At 38.4% G+C, this 23,103-nt stretch overlaps 1 protein-coding gene across 1 annotated transcript in view; it reads right to left on the bottom strand.

Annotated features, from left to right (window-relative positions):
• The window catches only part of CDCA2 (cell division cycle associated 2), a 47,244-nt gene that overhangs the window by 3,308 nt on the left and 20,833 nt on the right, over positions 1 to 23,103 (bottom strand). The window contains exons 7-13 of the mRNA XM_007458826.1: positions 21,063 to 21,271; positions 19,383 to 19,467; positions 18,673 to 18,917; positions 14,340 to 14,418; positions 13,314 to 13,402; positions 11,872 to 12,009; positions 661 to 832 (exon numbers count right to left, since the gene is read on the bottom strand). Coding sequence (XP_007458888.1) covers positions 661 to 832; positions 11,872 to 12,009; positions 13,314 to 13,402; positions 14,340 to 14,418; positions 18,673 to 18,917; positions 19,383 to 19,467; positions 21,063 to 21,271 — 1,017 coding nt within the window. The remainder of the gene's footprint in view (positions 1 to 660; positions 833 to 11,871; positions 12,010 to 13,313; positions 13,403 to 14,339; positions 14,419 to 18,672; positions 18,918 to 19,382; positions 19,468 to 21,062; positions 21,272 to 23,103) is intronic.

The following is a 23,103-nucleotide window of genomic DNA, read 5'->3' as shown; positions in this document are numbered from 1 at the left end:
TGCAAGGGCTTTCTCTAGTTGTGGCAAGAGGGGGCCACCCTTCATCGCGGTGCGCGGGCCTCTCACTGTTGTGGCCTCTCTTGTTGCGGAGCACAGGCTCCAGACACGCAGGCTCAGTAGTTGTGGCTCACGGGCCTAGTTGCTCCGCGGCATGTGGGGTCTTCCCAGACCAGGGCTCGAACCTGTGTCCCTTGCATTAGCAGGCAGATTCTCAACCACTGCGCCACCAGGGAAGCCCTTAATTTTTATTCTTAATCCATAGAAGATATACCTATTACTGAGCCATCACCTTGTTGACTTTTAGTGATGGATTACAACACCAAACAATTCATTTGACTTTACCAAAACACTTTAAAAAGCAAAAAGAAAGAGGGTGAAAGGAAATTCTTTCCCCTAAAATTATACGTAATATTTTGTGCCTGAGTTTTTCTGGGGGGAGGATCCAGAGTGTCCAACAGGTTCTGAAAAGGGTCTAGGTGAAAGTTACAAACGACAGCTTCTTTAACTTAAAATTCTTGTGAGAACAGGAGGGAAAGTTGCTATTTTAAATTTATGTACTCTACACAATGAATGGGAAGAAGGGAAAAAAGAGAGTGAAATGGCAACAAAGAGGGAGGAGAGAAGAGATACAATATCGACAACAGGAAAAGGCCAGGCTACCTGGACACATCCTCCAGATGCTTGGAACCAGCGGCGTCTCAGATACCTCGGGCAGCTCAGGAATAGGGCTCAGGAGCGGCTTCTTAGACGCAATGTCTCTTTCCCCGTATAAAGACTTCTGAACACTTTTTTTCTTTCCCTTTGCTTTCTTCCTTCTGCAACTTTTTAAAACCTGAGAAAATGTATTAAAACACTGTAATTGAGAAAGATGTAGCGCCATGTACAATGTTGACTCAAACTAATTTTTACAAAAAAAAACTTAAAAGACTAGTTATTCCATTCAAAATTGTAGGAATCTCAGTCAGGGCTAAAGGGCTAGGTAGCTTACACAAAGTCAAATAAAATATGAAACAGAACTCAATTTACGAATTGTAGAGTAATGGTCTACATTTCCACAAAGCATTTGCCAAAATAAGTTCTGGGTAAGTGAAAAATAGGTGAGATGATGTAGAACTGCACAGACTTAAGACATGAGGAATTTGTAACTAGGATGTGGTTACGATGACTCAGGATTAACCTAGAATGAGTTATCTATTGGAACTATGGGATCTGTTTTCTGTTCCTAGATCTGGATGAAGAAACCACAGGTGTGTACATAAAATTTGAAGATAACCCAAAGGTGCTTCAAACAACAGGTGATCTAATCAAGATGAAAATGACTAGGTCAAAATAAAATGGAGTTTAATAAGCACAAGTAGAAGATGAGGGACAGAGGTTTGGTAATAACTGATGAAAAACATAGGTTTCTATAAAAATTAAAACTGTTTTAATAACATCTGGAATGCAGTATTCAATTCAATTCTGACTGCATGTCAGTAACTGAGCACTCATGTTCTATGTTAAAAAAAGTTTCATATGGAGAAGTCTTGAGGGAAATTCAAACACTGTATTGAAATAATAGGTTATGAGCAAAAATGAAATATATTCGACGTCATAATATTGGAAAGAACCAGATTTTAGGTCAACATAAGGAACACACTGTTAACAATTATAGCTTCTGGAAAATGGCATCCATTCAAAGATTTACTGAGAAACTGCTATGTGCAGGTAATAATTTGCTAGGTATGAGATATAAAAACAAACAGGAAGTGGTCTTTAGGGAACTCTTGGTCTAATTTTAATACATACAGACCAGGACAGGCTCTACACAGATTGAGAAAATGGAGACCTGGCCTACGGGAGGTTTTCAAGACAGGCTCCACAGGAAATGGAATGTCTAGGCCAAGTCTTCCAACAAGTGAGAATTGTTTCGGTTGAGGATGGGAGTGGCACAGAAGGGCTTTTCAAAGGAAAGAGAGTGGCATACGGAACAGGTCTAAGGGAGGTGGCACCGAGCAAAGGGGGAACTGCAATTAGCTGTACGTGGTCAGTGAACCCACAGAGAAGTGGCAGAAGAGGCCAACAAAGCAAGCAGGGCCCTTCTCTGCAATAAGTATAAGCCTGACAGCCACAAGGGTTCACCACATGGTGATTTAGAGAGTGACATCTGAGTTTGCATTTAAGAAAGATCGTTTGGGTGACAGCACAGAAACTAATGGTGTGGAAGATATTCAAGAGCACAGAAGTGGCACAAAACTGTAAGTTCCTTGAGATATTTATAGATATCCTGTAAAAACAAAACAAGAAAAAACATTCCATGGAAAAACAATTTTAGAACTGTGCAAGATAAATGTTTCTCTTAGTGATTTACAATATACACTTAACGTTAAATCCTCTAAGAAGTCCTCGGTATAAATAACCTCTATATATGTTAGAAAAATGCTGGGTTAAATATTTTTCCACGAAACATTTTTTTCAGGGAACGTCTGTTGACTTCCAAGAAACAGTTGGGAAAACAGTAGCATGGACAATGGAAATGGACGCAAACAGAAAAATCTTGACTTGGGCTCCACAGATGAACTGCAGGAGAGAAACATTTGGCTTCGTGTTAGTCACCTTCGGTTCAAATCCTGACACTGCCACTTTACGGCTTTATAATCTTAGGCAAGTTACCTCACCTCTCTGTACCTCATTCTTCTCATCTGCAAAATGGGAACCACAAAAGCACATACCACAGAAAGTTGTGGTGAGTTATTAAATATGTTAATATATGTGAAATGGGTAAAGTATGGCTTGATTCATGGTAAGGGCTGTGTTAGCTATTCTTTTACTTTTAAATTCCTTCTTACTATTTTGAGTATTGATATGGAGAAAACTATTTTTAATACTAAATTATGCTCTTAGTATTACTGTGTGACCCAGGCCCTAGTAGGTTGGTTAATATACTATGATCAATGTCATCAGGTTATAACCTCCAGAACAGTTTCTGATTCATAGCTCAGGTAAATACCCTTTTGGCAGGATTTTGGAAACCTCTGTTTACATTAACTGCAAAAGCACCTGCAACAGCACCTGGCACTTAGTGGCTTCTCAACAAACATACGTGAAAAAATGAATGAATGATTGTGAAAAAAAAGGTACAGTTAATCTTCATAAAATTTGCTAACCATGATGAAAGACTAATATTATTTTTTCATGGTCATGGGCCAGGAGGAGGACACCACCCAAAAAGAAAAGAGTAAAGATGAAAGCACCTGTGGTCTGTCATGAAAATATATCTAGGAAAGCTTATCTTATCCACGAGAAGGTTTCATCTGCAAAGGCTAGAACCGTATCAACCTTATTGGAGTAAAATTTGAATTTACTCCAATACAAAAAGCCTTGCTTAGACTGTAATAAACAAGAGAAGCCACATGTAATTGGAATCCTCGGGGAGCCCCGTGATCTAGAAATAATGAGACTGGTTTATGACTTGGAGGAGACAAAGGACAACTGAAGATATTATACCTAAAAGGATTCAATTTACCCCCAAATCACCAGTGTATCTTCTCATACAGTGGAGGAGGTCATGCAACAGAAGTAAATGCTTACTTCTCGTGTTATTTGCACAATTAAGTCAAACTGTTTTCGGAGAGTAGCTTTAAAATTATTTTAAAATAACTAATGTGCATGGCAACAGATCAAATTGAACAGGAAAGCTTCTGGTGAAAAGCAAACATTTCCCTGTCCCTGCCATTCACTTATTTAATGGTCCATTTTTAGTTCTTGTGGCTGGCTCCATCTCTCTAAATAAGGGGCTGAGATTGCTGTATTTTATCTATATCTATATCTATATCTATATCTATATCTATATATATATAAAAACTTATTTATTTATTTTTGGCTGCATTGGGTCTTCATTGCTGCACGTGGGCTTAGTTCTAGCTGCGGCGAGCGGGGGCTACTCTTCGTTGCGGTGCGCGGGCTTCTCATTGCAGTGGCTTCTCTTGTTGTGGAGCACAGGCTCTAGGCATGCAGGCTTCAGTAGCTGTGGCTCACGGGCTCTAGAGTGCAGGCTCAGGAGTTGTGGCGCACGGGCTCAGCTGCTCCGTGGCACATGGGATCTTCCCAGACCAGGGCTCGAACCTGTGTCCCCTGCATTGGCAGGCGGATTCCCAACCAATGCGTCACCAGGGAAGCCCCAGATTGCTGTATTTTTAACATTTAATAACAGAAAATTTCCAACACCCCAAAAATAGAGAGAATAGTATCTTGAACCCCACATACCCAACAATTAGCTCTTATAATTACTAACACATGGAAATCATGACTCATTTATAAGCCCCTTCACTCAGATTATTTTAAAGCAAATCCAAGACATTACATCATCTCATCTGAAGATCCTACAGTATCTGTAAGAGATAAGAACTTTTTTTTCCCACCAAAAAAATGAAACATTTTATTACCTGGCATTGTATTTTATTGTTGATTTTTTTCCTCTTTTACAATGGGGTTTTATTTCTTTTCCAGCTTTGAGATATAATTGACATATAACAGCATGTTAAGTTTAACATATACAAGGTAATGACTTGAGATATACAGTGAAATGATTACTTTTTTCTTTTTATAACGATGACAAATACTAGTCAGCAATAAAAGGAACTATTGATACACACAAATCTGGACAAATCTCCAGAGAATGATGCTGAGTGAAAAAAGCCAGTCCCAAAAGGTTACACAGTGTGATTCCACTTACAAAATATTCTTGAAATGACAAAATGAAAGAAATGGAGAACAGATTAGTGGTTGCCACGGGTTAAGGTGGGGGGTGACAGTGGGAAGTGGACACAGCTGCAGACCAGAAGAGATCTTTGCAGCGCTGGAAATGTCCTGCATCTCGACTGTATTTTGATATTGTACTACTGTGATACTGTACAATGGTTTTACAAGATGTCACCATGGTGGGGAGCTGGGCAAAGGGTGTCTGGGATCTAATTCTTCTTGCAATAGCATGCATCTCCAAAACAATCTCAAAATAAAAATTTAGATGCAAAAAAAACAATGATAGGCAGTTTTCCCTAATACTTCCTCAGAGTTCAAACTTCTCTAATTGGTCCCTAATTGTCTTTTTACAATTGTTCAAATCAGGATCCCAACAAGGTCTCCACACATGCCATTTGGTTGATGGATTTCCTTTGATCTATGGCTCCTTTTTCCCCCCTTGTTATTTGGTGAATGTTGAGGCATTTATCCTGTAGTAGCTGATTTGGATAACTGCAATCATGTGTGTTTTTATGTTCCTCCACCCCCTGGTATTTCCTATCCACTGGTCATTAGATCCAGGCTTGATTCAATTCAGCTCTCATGCTTGTTGGAAAGAGCATCTCATGGAAGGTTATCGAGGTCCTCACTGCACCAGGAGGCTCATATTCTCTCCTTGTGTGGTGTTATGAATGACCAGTGCTCTCAGGTGTCCAGTCCCATCCATCCATTACCTTTGGCTCCCCCATTGGCTTCTACCTAACATCCAACAGCTTTTGTGAACAGGTCTTTTTGATTAGTGAAAATTCTTCAATAAAGAATCTTCCCTTATCAGCTGTTTACTTAAAATAGAGCTCAAATTTTATTTTCCACTTTCCAAGAAAAACAAAAACGCTGAAAATAAAAAAGAGTTGATGTCCTAGACAGCTTCTAAGGTGGCCTTTTAGTTTTGCTGTTAGTTTTTCATTATGAGGAAATTGGTTTTTCATATTTGATGCCAGTGTTTTAATCCATCGCAATCGTTATCTCTGATGGTCACACTGTCCTATCTTTGGTCAGCGGAAGCCCCTTTGGAATGATTTTGTGTCCTTTAACATGGCTTCCTTGCTCGCACACTGGTCCAGACCTGGGCTCATTTTCTACATTTGCCGTTGTAAATCTGAAAGCAGACATTTCACTAAGGTAACGCTGATCCCTTTTAGTTGAAATGGTAGAGATGGTAACATAGGTACAAAGGATGCTCAGTGCTTCTATGCCTTACCAACAGACAGAGCTAGAAAATTATTTTAAATGGGTAAAAGCACGTGTTCATGATATTTCCAATTCAAATTTAGCCTAACAACGTTTTGAATTTGATTTCAATTTTATCTCGTCTCTAGTGAAGAGTCTTGATTCCTAATGACAGTAAAAAAAAATCCCCACAAAACCCTGCTTATTTGCTTCATTCCAGATTGAATTCTTCTATCAGTGAGTATTTCATAACTGTTTAAACTTTTTGTGCAGTTATTTTTGTCCTTAGGGTACATCCCATTTGGACTTTTCAAACTTCTGATTTGAAAAAACTCTTTATGAGGTTAAGCCACCGACTTGATATAGTTACATGTTTCATTTTGTTTTCAATTTTTTAAAATTGAGCTATAATTGTTCCATAGTCACGCAGAACATTTACACAGTTCAAAGTCAAAAGTAAAAAACACATTCAAGGAAATCTAGCCTTCATTCCTTCCTGTTCCCTCCTCTGTCTCTTCTCCTGACAGGTAACCAGGTTTTATTTTGTCTTTGGCCTTTTCTCCCACCTTTTTTTGTAGTTGTTTAAGATTATATATATGTGTATTGATATATACATTCTTTTAAATGCTCCCTATTTCCTTAGATAAAAGGTAACATATGAGTTTGCCATATTAGCTGCCATAACAAAACACTAGAGGCTGGGTGGCTTAAACAATATTAATTTATCTTCTCACAATTCTGGAGGCCGTAAGTCCAAGATGGAGGTGCTGACAGGGTTGGTCTCCCCTGAGGCCTCTCCCATGCGAATACAGATGGCCACTCTCCTGCTGCCTCTTCTCCCTGTCTGTGCCCCCCGAGGCGTCACCCTTTGTGCCCAAATTTCTACCAATCAGATTGGATTGGGCTAGGAACCACCTAAGGGCCTCATTTACTAACCTAATCACCTCTGAAGAGGCCTTATCTCCAAACACAGTCACATTCTGAGATACTGGGGTGTCGGCTCCAACGTATGCATTCTGAGAACACAATTTATCCCACACCAGGTAGCTTACAACTTGTTTTTTTTCACTTAACAGTAAATACATCCTAGCATCACTGCATAGCGGTTTGGATCATTTCTCTGCTATTTTCTACATCTACGAAAGACTCATTTTGTGACCACACCAGTTTATTCAACCAGTCTCGTGGACATCTGATGGACATTTGGTTTGTTAATCTTTTGCATTACAGAGTGTTGCAATAACTAACTTTGTACATACGCCTTTTTGTATTTTTGTCATTAGACCTTTGTGATAGATTCCTAGAAATGGAATTGCTGGGTCAAAGGGTAAATGAAAATATTTAATTTGGCTTGATATTGCCAAATTGCCCTCCACAGAGATTCACACTACCAGAAAATGTACAAGCGTGCCTATCTCTCCCCAGCCTCGCCAGCAAAGTATGCTGTCAAACTTCTGGATTTTTGCTAATCAAAAATGGTAAGAAATGGTATCTCAATGCATGTTAGACTCGCAGTTCTCTTATCATGAGTGAGTCTGAACATGTTTTCCATGTTTAAGGGCCCTTTCATTTCAATTTTGTGAACAAAAATCTCTTGGAGATTTTGATACGAATTGCAGAAACTTTTCTCCAAGTTTGTCCTTTTGTCTTTTAAATTTTCTTACGGAGCTTTTCCCCCACGCACGCTCCATGCTGTTTGGGTCAAATGGAGCAAAATTTACCAATCTTTGATCTCACTGTTTCTGGTTTTTGAGTCATATTTTGTAAACTTTTTCCATTTCTAGGTTATAAAGGAATTCATGCTTATGAATTCTACCGCCACTTCCAAGTTAGCAATTTTATTTTCAAAACTTTTCCAGCTTTATTAAGGTATGATTGACAAATAAAAATTGTATTTATTTAGGTTTCACATGACTTAAGGTGCACATGATTTAATATATATATACATTATAAAATGATTATCACAGTCAAGTTAATAAACACATCCATCACCTCACATAGTGACTGTGTGTGTGTGTGTGTGTGTGTGCGCGCGCGCGTGTGGTGAGAACACTTAAGATCTACTCTCTCAGCACATTTCAGCCTACGATACAGTACAGATCTCTGCTGCCTCCTTACCATAAACCATGAGGCTATCACTTACTTAAACTAAACCTTCCTCTTCCCTATGTTAGTTTTGCTTCTTCTCTTGGTTACCTTTGAATTTACATTTCTATTTCTTTTTAAGAACTTTAAAAAAGTATATCTTGAACCCCTAATTTGCAAGATGATAATTTTAAAAACAGCCATAGTGCTTACAGGACAGAGCTCTGATTCCTTCTTTCCTCTGGCGCCTCCTGTAGATGATTCCTAATACTACAAAATATCCTTTTCCTTACACCCCATTGTTGCTTGAAATCACACTTACTAAAGTTTGCTTCATATTCGCTCCAAAACTCTTGCATTCAGACTTTTCTTTGGAATGGTATAGAATGACCTTTCTTTTTCTCCTGTTTTTTTTTTTTTTAATTAATTAATTTATTTGGCTGTGTCGGGTCTTAGTTGTAGCACATGGGATCTCTGTTGCCGCGTGCAGGATCTTTAGTTGCGGCATTCAAACTCTTAGTTGCAGCACGTGGGATCTAGTTCCCTGACCAGGGATCGAACCCGGGCCCCCTGCATTGGGAGCATGGAGTCTTAGCCACTGGACCACCAGGGAAGTCCCTCTTTTTCTTTTCATATGGCACATCTTCCATCTGCTCAATCATAGGTCTTTTTGTTTTTCCCTCCAGAGACCTCCCTGGAGCAACCTTCTCTTGCTCAAATTTGGCCTACTTGCTCTTCTAGGCTGACTGAACAGCTATAATCAGAGATTTCTACGGCACTCCTCTCCTGTGCTATTAGACCCACTGTGTCCTGGATTCTCAAGCTTACTTCCTCATTTTGCTAGAGTGTATCTCCCTCCAGTAATATTAAAAAACAAAAAAACACATCTCTTGAGTGTCTTTCACAGTAATTGAATTTGGCTGGATACAGAATATTGGGCTTAAATTAAGTTTCTTTCAAAGCTTTAAATGTCCTGTTGAATTCTCTTTCAGTATTCAGACTGCTGTTAAACTTGATACCACTCCGATCCTTGTTTCCTGGTAGGAAAAGTCCACTGTTCTCATTATCCTTATTGTTCAGTTTCACACTGACATGTTGAAGTTGTGGTCTTTTCTCTTGGTCCTAGGAATTCAGTAGGACCTTTGAACTTGAAGACTCTTTTCTTCAGCTCTGGGAAACCCTCCCTTTTATTCTGATAACTTCCTTCCATTCCATTTTCTCATTCTGAGACTCCAACGAAGTCTCCTAGATTGGTCTTCCATGTCTGTTCTTACTAGTCTATCATTCTCTTGTCCTCCCTTAACTTTCCTTAACTTTATTCTCTAGTCCAACTACCAAGTTTTATATATTTTTACAAACCTTTCTTTCTCTGCTCTTTTTTCATAGCATCCCCCGCTTCTTAGTTTTCTGCAAATAATATATATATCATATATATATATCATATATATATATATATATATATGATATATATATCAGAATATTTACTTTCATGAAGTTTCTTTCCATTTTCTGAATAACCTTTCTCTCTGGGGGTCAGTTTTTCAAACTTACTAACATTGGTCTTTGATGCTCTTGGTTCTACTCAGTTATCTGACTCTTACTTAAGAAGATACTGGCTAAACTGGTAATGGGTTTCCTCTGCTTTCCAGCTCAGCCTCTTTCTTGCATGGAAATTCTACCAGGAACTCTGTGCAATGCAGGGCAGGGCAGATGGAGAGGGTCAACCACAGGCTTTGCTTTAGGGAAATGAGCTGGCTGTCCAGACTGTGGGACCTTCCAAATGCCAGAATGAGGACATTCAGGTGACAACCCCTGTTCTGAGCTTCCGGATGGGAGAGGGAGTGCAGGTCAAACCGGCGCAAATTGTTTCACATTCAGGACTTCAATTAATCCGTTTCCACTACCACTTCTCACTCTCAGCACCACTGGACCTGCCAATACTGGGCCCAGAGTTCCTCGGGATTCCCAGAAGCAGGCTGGCTCTCCCTCCCTCCCAGCACATTCTGGGCTGTAAACCTTTCCGCCTCTTTTATCTGTCAACCCACTCCCATCTGCTTGTCTTCCAGAAATTCACTGAAGGCTGTTGTCAGTTGCTGAATACCCCTCCTCACCCACTTCCTCCTCTCATCGCTATTCTAAGCCTATTCCTTCTATTACATCAATTATTTTGGCTCAGTGGGGTCCTGGGAGGGGTTGGGGCAAAACTTAATGGTCAACCCTTCTTGAACTTTCTGGCTATGTTTCCTGTGAAGAAGTAGGTGGACCTTCCTCGTAACAGTGTTTTGTAGAGAGTAGGAAGGAACCCAGTCTCTAATGCCATGATCTAAGACGTACGCATATTTTCAACTGATGTGTATTTTTTTTCAGCAAGAGGATCTTTCAAAGGAGTGTGTGACCTAAAGAAGAAACTGAACCAGGACAACATCCGGTTTCTTCCGGCTCTGCCAACTTGGGGATGTTTGTGCAGTGTTTAAACCAAGTGAGGCAACACTTTTTGGTTCATGAATCAGGAGGGAAATTTGCTGTTTTGGGTGGGTGTGTGCTGGGGTGAAATGGATAAGTTTGGTTTTGGAAATGTTGAGTTTTGAGATGTTTGCATGGTGGTCTAAGAAAAGATGCCTAGTAGGTAGTTGAACCTATGTTAACAGATGGGAAAGATTTGGGAGTTGTCAACCGTGCTGCATATGAAACCACCCAGAAAATAAAGCCATTTCGAAAGACAAAGAGTAGAACTCTGGGTAACATAAACATTTAGGAATGGGAAGAAGAAAACAAATCTTTAACAGAGACCACATAAGACAATGCTCAGTTATGTCAAATGCTGTGAACAAGACTGCTACGGATGCACTGGATTTTAGTCACTAGGTTATTAAATGCCTTGGAAAAATAATGAAAGTGAAGTGGCAAACTGGTGGCAATAGAGGCCTGACTTCTAATAGTATCTGAAACAGTGACTCTGTAGCAGCCTCTGTGGGTCTCTCCAGCAACAGTGTTGGATGGGAAAGGGGATAATGGTGCATTAATCCAGGGTGGAAGCAGAATGAAAGGGATGAAGACCCAAGATAATGGACAAGAGTGTTGAAAACAGCTGAAGACAGCTTAGGATGAATAAGGAAACACAGGAAGTTAAAGGATCTCTGAAAGCTGAAGAGTTAATACTAGAAGAGGCATGAGTAAGATGGCATGAGAACACTGGATGGATAGGAGGCTGGGGTCGGAGAGTGGGGGGACATATAAATGTGTATTATTAAAACTGGGAAGGTCCTGGATACCAACAAGCTGTAGGGTATGGCAAGGGACGGTCCAGCTCAGTGAAGCAGAGGGCAACACCAGGACCTGGGTCAAGGTGTTAGATCTGCTATCCACAAAGAGGCGGTGACGTCATGAGCCGGCACAGGCCTCTGAGTGTGGAGGAAGACAGAGCTAGTTTCTAAATTCTTCCTGCAATATGGCGAGAACATCCAACCAGCCACTGGCAGTAGCAAAGTCAAACAAGAGGCAGATGGCACATGCATCCCTAAGAAATCAGAGGATTCCCCAAAGAGGGTGAGGTTAGATTAGATCAGATTTGAAGATAAGAATCAATTCCACATTTGAGTGCCCATGACTCCCTGTGCTGGTGTATGTAACCCAATGAAGAAAATGCAAAAATGGCCCTCGGGTAATTCATAATTGAGTATATAATCTCTTATGGCCCTTTCAATTCTATGATAAGATGATTTGAATACTCTTGGTCCAAGGCCAACTAGGAAAAATTTTGTTTCTGGGTTTTCCTAACCATACAACAAAGAAATGCTCCACTTCTACTCTTTATTACATCTTTAAACACACACTCACCTGATTCTTTCTAGGAAGTGCTCTGTCTGCGCGATTGCTTTCTTGAGACTTCCTCTTATTAATTTTCTTTTCTTTATAAGGCTGAGCTTCTGTATTAAATAAGTTGCAAACACTCTCTTCTGAAAAACTGATCAACTGCTATAAAGAAAATTAAAAGCAGGGCTACCATAAAACACAGTCAGTTACATTTTCATGAGTGTCTCTCACGTTTCTTTTCCCTTCCCTGCGGATTCTACCATTTTACATCCCATTTCCGCTTAATTCACAAATTCCATTGGAAGTATTTTAACCAAGTCACATTCAAAAGAGGGAAATAGTAATTACTGATTTCTGATCAAACATTGACCCAGAAGCATATGCACTCTGTCCTACTATTTTATGGAAGAGAAAAAAACAACTTAAGAATCGTTGTTTTAGGTGCAAACTATCATATATAGGATGGATAAACAACAAGGTCCTACTGTATAGCACAGGCAACTATATTCAATATCCTGAGATCAACCATAATGGAAAAGAATATGAAAAAAATATACATATGTATAACTGAATCACTTTGCTGTACATTGTAAATCAACTATACTTCAATAAAATTTTTGAAAATAAAAAATAAAAAAGAATCACTGTCTTATTCATTCATCAAATATTTATTGAACATCTACAATGTAGCACCTAACTACTGATGGGTTATAGGGGGAAAAATCATGAACCGTCAGATTATCTAAGTTTGACTTCTGGGTTTATCATCAACAGTATCAGTGAAAAAAAAATCAGTATGCTATATGTTTATGCACTGTGATGCTATAGATAAAAATCCAAGTTCATCTAATTTAATAAAATCGCAAAAGACATGCATCGATGGGAGTTATGCTCACACTGAAAACAACTGAAGGTAGTTTTTGAAAAAGTTATATTTATGGCACTTTCTGACTGTTAATACATGTGACTCTGGAGAACAAATGTATGGACACCAAGGGCGGAAAGCCGGTGGGTGGTGGTGGAGGGGGTTGGGATGAATTGGGAGATTGGGATTGACATATATACACTAATATGTATAAAATAGATAACTAATAAGAAGCTGCTGTATAAAAAAATAAAATTAAATTTAAAAATTAAAAAAAAAAGCGACTCTTCTCCACTCTGCACTTCGATATAACTCATAAAACCACACAGATCCCGAATAAACTTTCTAAACAGACTACCTTCCACATGAACACACACTCTGAAAGCACCTCGTTTATTGTATTTTTCTTCTAACAGAATTAATTAAAATCAAATCAGGAAAACAGCATTATCCTGGCTTACATGATAGGTAGGATATGTTATTAGTTCTTAACACATTGATTAAACCAAGATTTAACTGATAAATCATTTGATCATGAAAACAGAGAAAAATCTAGTGCAAGATTTAAAAACAGATAATTGTGCCAAATACAAATACTTACACTTCTTCTGTTAGAGGTCCGCGTTGCTCTACCAACTTTACAGGAGGCTATCTTCTCGTGGTTATTTGAAGAGGCAAAGGTTTCAGTGCCTGATGAGCAAGACACAGCAAAATTAGGGTAGCTAACAAAAAGCTGTAAGATCCATCATCTATTGGACACACTGGATGCTCCTTTGGATACCAATTTTGCTTTTAGTATCCTACCATATCCGAACATATTACCAGGAGAAATAAAATTTGAGATTTCAAAAACATTTTGAAAAACATGAAAATACTTTAATTTCACAAAGTTCAAAAAATTTTAATTTGATCACTTTGAACGGTATAAATAAAAGGCAGTATAACCTGTCAAAGAGCATAAGCTTTGGAAGATGACAGGCTATACTTCCAATTTAGCTCTAACTTAACACTCCATGTCTTGGATTCTGTGCTAATGAGCTTGGTTTGTGTCCTAGAGCCAACAAGATGTGTTGGTGGTCCATTAAAGGATTTCGACCAGGGGAGAGACGTGAATAATGGTTCCATTGCAAGTGCTTTGCCCGTGACATTTGCTGGCCAAGTCCTGGTTTGTCAGGAAAGCACAGAGAGATCTTTGTTGCCTTGTCATGATCATAAAAAAAAACTAGAGACCTCAGAAAGTACATATGCACAAAATGCCATGTTGATGTTGATGAACAATTTTGTGTAATCAAAAATGACCCTTAGGATGCATATCATTTCAATTGTGCAACCTGAAGAGGAGCCTACTATCAATCCTTAAGTGTTGAGAGGGCAACTCCACTACTTGCAGTGACTTGAAAAATGCAGCTACCCATCAGAGGAAGTTAAATGTGGGTGATTATAAAGTATGGACTTGGAATGGAAAGGGATGGATAAGAGACTTCTTGTAAGCTTTTCGACACGATTTGAGTTTCTGAAAAATCAAGTACGATCATAATAAAAATAAAAAATTTAAAATAAGGTGATTTTCATATATACACATATTTAAAATAACATTTATGATTTTTAGACAAGCCAAAGTTACTACCTGAAAGAGTCTCAGAGACTGAAGACTTACTAAGAGGACTGAGACCTGCAAATGATACCTGAAGAGGTTCTATGTTTTCCTAAACAAAGAAAAAAGTAGAAATTAGACATCTTTAAATCCAGTGGACATAGAAATAACGTGACCATAAGAAAATAATACGTATTTATTTTTGTAGGAGGAACTGTAATAAGCATAAAGATGGGAAATAAAAAAAACAAGCAAAAAAAAGCAAAAACAAGATACTGGATATAAAAATAAATGTTTTATAATATTTACCAATCATATTTAAGGAAACCATGCTTACTAACTACAACCCACCAAAATAATAATTAAAAATATAATAATAATTTTTAAAAAGTGAAAGTAGTCATGATGGTCCACTAATAAGTTACTTTTTGGTTTATTTAAAATCCCATATCCTAACCCCAGTAAAGTAAGAAAATTCATTAATAAACAAAGCAAACATTACAGTATTATTCAGGAGACCTTAAGGGTAAATATAAATGCAGATGTCAAATCTTTTCTTTCCCACAGCCAGTATAATGGTAGCTGTTAATTTTTCATAGATAAGATCTGTCAGGTTGAAGAAATTCTTTTTTCTCACCAATTTGCTCAGAGTTTTTATCTGAAATGAATGCTGGATTTTGTCAAATGCTTTTTCTCCATCTGCTGAGATGACCATAGAGTTTTTCTGTTTTACTCTGTTAATATGGTGAACTCTGCAGATTGGCTTTCAAATAAACCAACCTTGCATTTTGGGGGTAAAATCTCACTTGGTCATAATGTATTTATTCTCTTTTTAATTAGTATGTTAGTATGTTTGTGAGGATACTGGACTGTAGTTTTCTTCTCTCATGTCTGATTATGGTATCAGGCTACTGCTGACACTGATGAATTGGGAAGCATTCCCAACTCAATTTGTTTGGAAGAATGTATGCAGAATTAGTATTGTATCTTCCTTAAATGTTGGGTAGAATTCATTAGTAAAATCATCTGCACATGCAGTTTTCTTTGTGAGAAGGTTTAAACTACAATTTAAATTTCCTTAGTTGATATAGAGCTAACGAGACCACCTATTTCTTCTTGAGTGAGATTGATAGCTTGTGTCTTTCAAGGAATGTAGCTTAAGTTGTTGAATTTATTGGCATAAAATAAAGTTGTTCATAATATTCTTTTATGATCATTTTAGTATTATTAAGATATGTAATTATGTCACCTCCCTTATTCCTTATATTGCTAATGAGTATCCTCTCCTTTTGTCCTGAACAGTCTGATTAGAAGTTTACTACTATTTTCTGCAGCAAAACCTTCTGATTTCAATGATTTGTCTCTATTGTTTTCTGTTTTCTATTTCATTGATTTCTACACTTATCTTTATTACTTCCTTTCCTCTTCTTAGTTTGGTTTCAATTTGCTTTTCTTTTTCTAGTTTCTTAAAGTGGAAGCTGAGATCATTAATTGGAGACCTCTATTATTTTCAAATACAGGCTTTAATTTTTAGAAATTTTCCTCTAAGCACTGCTTTACCTGCATCCCACGCATCTTTTGTTACTTTATAGTGGCTTAGGGTTTACAGCACACATCTTTTAACTTATTCCACTTTGTTTATAGCCTAAGAACCCCTACCAACCTTTATGCCATGTTAATTTGGTTGTATATTTTACTTACCTAGGTTATAAACCGAACAAAATATTGTTGTTACTCTTGCTTTGAATAATTATCCTTTATGGAGACTAATTAAAAAGAAGTCTGTTACATTTGCCCACATACTTAGCATTTTCAGTGCTCTTCATTCCTCTGTGCAGATGCAGATTTTCAAGCAGAACTATTTTCCTTTTGACTAAAGGGCTTCCTTTCCAACACTTCTTCTAATGCTAACCTGTTATGGTAATGAATTATTTCAACTTTCGTTATGTCTGAAAAAGCCTTTATTTCCACCTTTTCTTTTGAAAGATGGTCTCACTAGATAGAGAATTCTAGTTTGACAGGTTATTTTTGTTTTTTTGCTCCAAGTAGTTAAATACATCTTTAAAAGATGTTGCTGCACTGCCTTCTGGCTCGCTCGCATAGTTTCCAATCAGAAATCTGCTGCCTCTCTTATATTTGTTCTTCTTATATCACATGTCTTTTTCTCTCTGGCTCCTTTTAGGCCATTCATTGTTGATTTTAAGCTTTGTGTATTTTTCTTTGTTTCTTGTGCTGGGAATATGTTGAACTTTAGGATCAGTGGGTTAATAATTCTATCAAATTTGGACATTTTTCAGCCATTATTTTGCAAATATTTTTTTCCTGTTCCTTCCAATCTCTCCTCTCCTTTGGGAACCCTAATTACAAGCACTTTATACCATCTGAAGTTGTCCCAGATCACGAATTGTCTGCTCATTCTTGTTCAGTCTTTTTCCTGTGTGTCACTGAGAATAATTTCTATTGCTACATCTTCGAATTCACTAATCTTTTCCCTTGCAGTCTCTAATATGCTATTAATCTCATCCAACATATTTTTATTCCTGGAGATTATAACGTACAGAGTTTGATTTGGGTCTTTTCTTTATCTTCCATGTTCTTAAGAAGCTCAATCCTTTCTCATATTCTTGAACATATATGAAATATAGTTAAAATAACTCTTTCAACATCTCTCTAGAAATTCTATCATGTGTCATTTCTGGGTCTATTTCTATTGATTGATTTTTCTCTTCATTATGGGGCATCTTTTCCTACACAAGTGTTAATTTTTAATTGAATGCCAGACATTTTGAGTTTAACATTATTTGTTGCTAGATTGTTTTGTTTTGGTTTGGTGGGAAGGATAAAACCATTTTATTGAGGGCCTTCAGGGGAGGGTTGAAGGGCTGGGAGGACAATGAGATCTGATGCCTTGGCCTCCCTGGGATCTCCCCACCTTCACAGCTGCCAAAAGCAGTTCTGATATTCTTGAGGTTCATTATGCAACACAGTTACATGGGTATAAGTTAGATCCTTTCAAGACTTGCTTTTAAGCTTTGCCAGGCTTTTAGTTTAATTCTGCTCCATTAATGAAGCAATACTCTTCTGAGTACCTGACACCCTCTGAATTACAAGGTTTTTCTACATGAGTTGGTGGGAACACAATTCCTGCCCTGTGTGAGCTCTAGGCATTTCCCTCTGCTCCATTTGGGCAGTTCCTCCCTGGCCTGGGGCAGTTTACTCACAAGGATGTGTTGACCAGCACTCAGCTAGAGACTTGACGAGACCCTCTGCAGGTCTCCGGAGTTCTCTCTCTCTGCAGGTCTCTTCTCTCTGGTATTTTACCCTGTGAACTCCAGCCTCCTTCACTTTTCCAGACACCAAATCCATCTTCTCAACTCATGGAGACTGCCAGGCTCCACCAAGGTATCCCCTCCCTGTGCTGCAGCCTGGAAATTCAGCCCAGGCAGTAAGTTGGGGCTCTCGTAAGGCTTACCTCATTTGTTACCCCCCTCAGAGATTATTGTCTGTGCTTCCAGACAGTCAATGCCAGTGAACCACTGTTTCATATCTTTTTCTCTGGCTTTTTAGTTGTTTCTCATGGCAATGTAAATTAGGTCCCTCTTATTCCATCTTGGCCAAAAGCAGAATATTCTTATTTCAAAGTATAACAGCAAGAGAGAGATTGAATGATGGCCCCAATATAAAAATGGGTAAGTAAAACTAATAGGCAGTTCTCAAGAAATTCAAATAGCCTATAAACATGTGAAAATGTTCAACCTCACTAACAAACAATATTTTCCAGTCATCTTTTTCTCCTGTTAAGCTATTTTTTAAAAAAGTACCATTAAAACCCAGGGTTTACAAAGGTCTAATAAATTAAATCATTTATAGTGCTGTGAGTTCAAATTAGTACACACTTTCTGAATAATTTAGCAGTATGTATCAAAAAGTTCAAAAATGTTCATATTCCTTAATCCAGTAATCCCACCTGCAGAAATTCATCTTAGGAGGAAGAACAATTTATACTATAATATATCAATTCTAAGATTGCTGCTCTTTCAACATTTTAACACCTCTGAAATCTGAGTACATGGTGTGTACCACAGTTTAACTTTCAGCATTTTTTCTTAGTGATAGATAGAACAATGGCACATCCTACAATCAATAGCAGTTAGGTTTCAGAAAATACGCTATGTACAAGGAGTCATGGAAGTATTGTTTTTAAAAGGAGAAAACTGGTAATCACCTAGCTAGAAAATGCATTAATTTATACCATGACACATTGTTCAGTCCATCTCATGATATCAAAGCACAATTATTGCTCATGCAAAATAGGTGAGGTCTGATGAAAATGTAAACAAGATTGTTCCACACTTTTCACACTTACAAGATTCTCTCCCTTGTCATCAAAATTTGGTTGAAGTAACCCCTCAGGAGCTGGGGACTGTTCAAGTAGCAGGGGACTGAGGGTACTTAAATCCTTTTTACGAACCGGTGTTTCTCCTTTACGCAACGGAGTGTTTGCTGGCAAAGATTCATCAAACACTTCAGGGCTTAGGTCGTCTCCGAAAGTAACTCTCTTCCTCTTCCTCATATTTAGAGAGTCTGGTACTGTACAATTTTCTTGACCTTCTATTAGATAATAAATGGGAATATATTTAAAAATTAAACTACATTTCTTATCTAAAAGACATATCCTAGAATCTTTTAACATGATTGGATCTGGCTATTTGTATAACACAAAACATAGTTTGTACAGAAAAAAAGTTTAAAGTGGAAAAGATAAGCAATATTTCTAATTAAAATATGGTCATGGATTTTAAAGTAAATTCTGCATGCCTGTCTGAAAAGATTACAAAATTGAATATCAATTTCCTTACAAGTTTCACATTAAGCAAAAAGGGATAGATGACATGTGTGGAACCAATTCTGAAACTTCAAAAGAGGGTCCGTCCCTCCCAACTCTTCTTCATTCCCACGTAATTTCAGAAGCATCAGGCATTAGTAGACCACCAAAAATACCACATACTACCTCAGGGTTTTTTCATAACAAGCAAATGATATCTTCAGGCTTCAAAATAAATCTGAATTTCTTACCTGCTTTTCGTTCTTTGCAACAGTTTGCAAGATTTAAGATTAAGCTTGGATAAGTCCCACCATCACAGAGGTTGTCACAGTGTTCCTAAATAAAATAAACACTGATGAATAATTTTACATATATAAATACATACACACAGACATTAAGAACGACAACTTCGAATTTCTTTCCTGCCAAGGGTAGATACTACATAGTATTGCAGATTACCTTTACTCTCATAGTTGATCTGACTTAAAATATCATGATATTAGCCACAACGAAAAACTGGGTTCCTTAGCTATCATAATACTTTAGTAAATAGTTTTAGGCCAAAATTAAAGAACAGAAATCCATAATGTGGGCTAAATTCATTCCCTCATTTTTGACCTGGCAAATGACTTGAAGGAAAATGTGAATGGCCAGAATCACAGTGTACTCTGGATGGTGTCAAATGAGACAAACTATATAAATGGTCTAAAGTATAAGAATTCCACTAAAACAAGAAAAAACCAAATATGTAAATGGCATAATAGGGTATTTTGTCTTTTAGACATGGGAACCACACCTTTTATAAGTGTATAAATCTCCAGTCTACGATACTATATTCCTGAGTTAGAACAAGCAAAGAAAGTAGCATTTGTCCTTCTGTGCTTCTCCAGAAGATTACAGAGTAGGCAAGTTGGTGAGGAAAGGACAATGTGAATCCTGAAGAATAGGAGGGGTAAGCCCAAACACAGGGCCACTGGAGCAAAGTGGGCGAAAGCCAGGGCTGTGGGTGGCTGAGAGGCACCTCCAAATCACCATCTGTTTGTCCCGTCTCATCCTAAGCCCTGACCAGCCCTTGTTCTCTAGAGCTGTTCATTTTCTCCAGCACACCCATCCCAAGAGCAGCCCCTTCTCTAAGAAACAGTCCTGCCCTAAACAAACCTCCTTCATCAAGCATCTCCTGAGACTCAGCTTCATTTTCCCAACCAGGAAAATGCTCACATCAGTATTTGTGAAATAAGTGAACTTATACAACAAAGTTCAGGTTAACGTTTAGATTTACTTTTCATTATTACCATGAAAGTTATCCAACAACTCAAACAGAATACACTTGCAAGCTTTGGGCAGCTTAGCAAGAAGACCATTAGTTGTGAAAGTCTTCATATGATTTTAGTGGCAGGACTTGATGTTTCTGCTGCATTAACACTGTTAATTGATAAGAGTTACACAGATCATTAAGATGCTAAGTCTCTTCTTTGAGAAGATAAAACAAATAAAAGATAAAAATGAGCAGTGCTGTATAGAAACCCAAATCAAGCTCTTTAACCAGAAAAATTGTTAAAACATTTAAAAATAACAACTGTCCATGTCTCTCTCTCGCCCTAACACACCTCACCCTTCCCCCTCCCCATATCCTCAAGTCTGTTCTCCAGTAGGTCTCTGTCTTTATTCCTGATGTACGCCTATAAGAGGTATCTTGAAAAGCAGATATTTTTGGTGGAAATAATTAACAAACTCACACATTAATAACTTACGAAACTCTTATAAAATATGGTCTACCTATATTAAATTCAACATACTATATTCCAAACTGAGTTAAAAAAAAAAAAGACATTTCCTGTTAGGCCAGTATTACATAACATTTCAGAGGTATTTCTTTGAACCAAAATGAATTTTTATTCAACTTGCTTTAGGAAATGTAGCTCTATACTGACCTGCAGGCTGTCTAGACACAGCTTTGCAGAAGGTTTCTTCAGCACAGAACGAAGTACAAAGGTCTCAGAGGATGGAATGTCCCTCTGGCACAGTGGAGTAACCAGTGACCTGGCTTCAGGAGCCATGTCTGTACTCACTTCTGTAAATTTGTCAACTGAAACAGCATCGCTGGATCTTTTGCCCTCTACAGAGTCAGCGACCTGGATTCCTTCAACACAGAGGTGTAAACATGAGAGGTGGCAGACATCTGAGTCAGTCTGTTCTACAACAAAAGTAGTAAGTATTTACAAAAGGAATAACAACCTTTTCAGAAATTCAATCCTAAGATATCCTGCTTGAGGAGTAGCATCTGGGATTTCACTTGGAGACATAAAACAAAGAGAAGAGGCACTGGCCACAGCTTTTGTTTCAAATCTGACCACTGAGGGCAACAGTGAGTAAGATGTCTTGGCTCCACGGAAATCTAAGAAGGCCCCCGCAGCTCAGCTATTAACTGTTAATCTGCTTCCGCTCACGACACCTACGGTTTGCACCATGAAACTAACTTGAGCCAGACAATGAATCATGACTGATTTTACTGGTGGAGTCAGAGGCATTTTCAGCATGCAAGGGTAGTGGGAGGGAAAGGACAGAATGCTGAGGAGAACGACTATCAAATAAAAAAATGAACATATTGTATGTGCCCCCAAGCAAGGCAAGGCTCCCCCCTGCAAATTCTCACAAGAGGGCATTGCCTGATGATTGACTTTTAACAAATATATACTGGGCGCTTAAGGTGTGACAGGTACTTTGCGAGAGATATAAACACCACAGATAAAGCCCCCATGGCCTCAGAGGACAAATAGACAACATAAAATATAGTAACTGGGGGGCACAGAAGGAAGGAGGTAGCTGTGCCTGTGTAAAAGGGTAGCATGAGGGACCGTGTGATGGGACTGTGATATATCTTGACTGTAGTGTGGTTATGTGAGTCTACACCTGTGATAAAATCATGGAACTAAATATACACACAAACGTGTGCATGCAACACTGGTGAAATCTGACCAGAAAGGTCAGTGGATTGTATCAGTGTTGATTTCCTGGTCGTGCACTGTATTACAGTTATGCAAGATGTTACCACTGGGGAAACTGGGGGAAGGGTGGATAGGCTTTCTTCCTATGGATTCATTCTTATACCTGCATGTGAATCTACAGTCATCTTAAAATAAAAATTAAAGAAATGTATATATAATAACAAGCAGTAACCCATGCCATTAAGGAGAATAATGCAGAGATAGAGTTAGGGTATGGGAGGGGTGGGGGTGAGTTCAAGGACAGCCTGCTGAGCAGGCACCTGAACACAGTGAGGAAGCGAGCCGCATGTGTGTCTAGGGAAGATTATACATACGCTCAAAGCCAAGTGCAAAGACCAGTGACAGGAGTGCCCCTGGCGTATAAGAGGTGGGGCAAGGCCAGAGTGACTGGAACAGAGCCAGCAAGAAGACAGCTAAGCCACAAGCTCAGAGTCAAGGCTAAGGACCAGGTCAGGTGCAGCCTAGTAGGAAGTGGATGGACTGGATTCTATCCTAAGTATGCTGGGAGGCCAGTGAGAGATCTTGAGGGGAGTGACATAGTGTGACTTGCATTTTATTTATTCTTTTGTTGTTGTTTCTGTTTGAAGGGTAACAGGTTTTTTTTTTTATAGCCGTCAGTATTTAGAGGGGTTATTTTTCTTCCCTACAGTTTTATTGAGATACAAGGTGTGCAGCATAATGATCTGACTTACACGCACCACGAAGTGATGACCACAGTCAATCTAGTGAACGTCCACCACCTCATACAGATACAACATGAAATAGAAAAAAATTTCCCCTTATGATGAGAACTCCTAGGATTCGCTCTCCTTTTTTTTTTTTTTTTTTTTTTTGGCCACGTGGCACGGCTTGTGGGATCTTAGTTCCAGACCAGGGATCGAACCCAGGCCCTCGACAGTGAGAGCACGGAGTCCTAACCACTGGACTGCCAGGGAATTCCTTGCACTTTTAGAACCTGTCCATCCTT

Source organism: Lipotes vexillifer, unplaced genomic scaffold (assembly GCF_000442215.2).
Source record: "Lipotes vexillifer unplaced genomic scaffold, Lipotes_vexillifer_v1.1 scaffold484, whole genome shotgun sequence".
Lineage (NCBI taxonomy): Eukaryota > Metazoa > Chordata > Mammalia > Artiodactyla > Lipotidae > Lipotes > Lipotes vexillifer.
The sequence above is the reverse complement of the archived record's forward strand: the minus strand, read 5'-3'. Positions and strand labels throughout refer to the sequence as shown.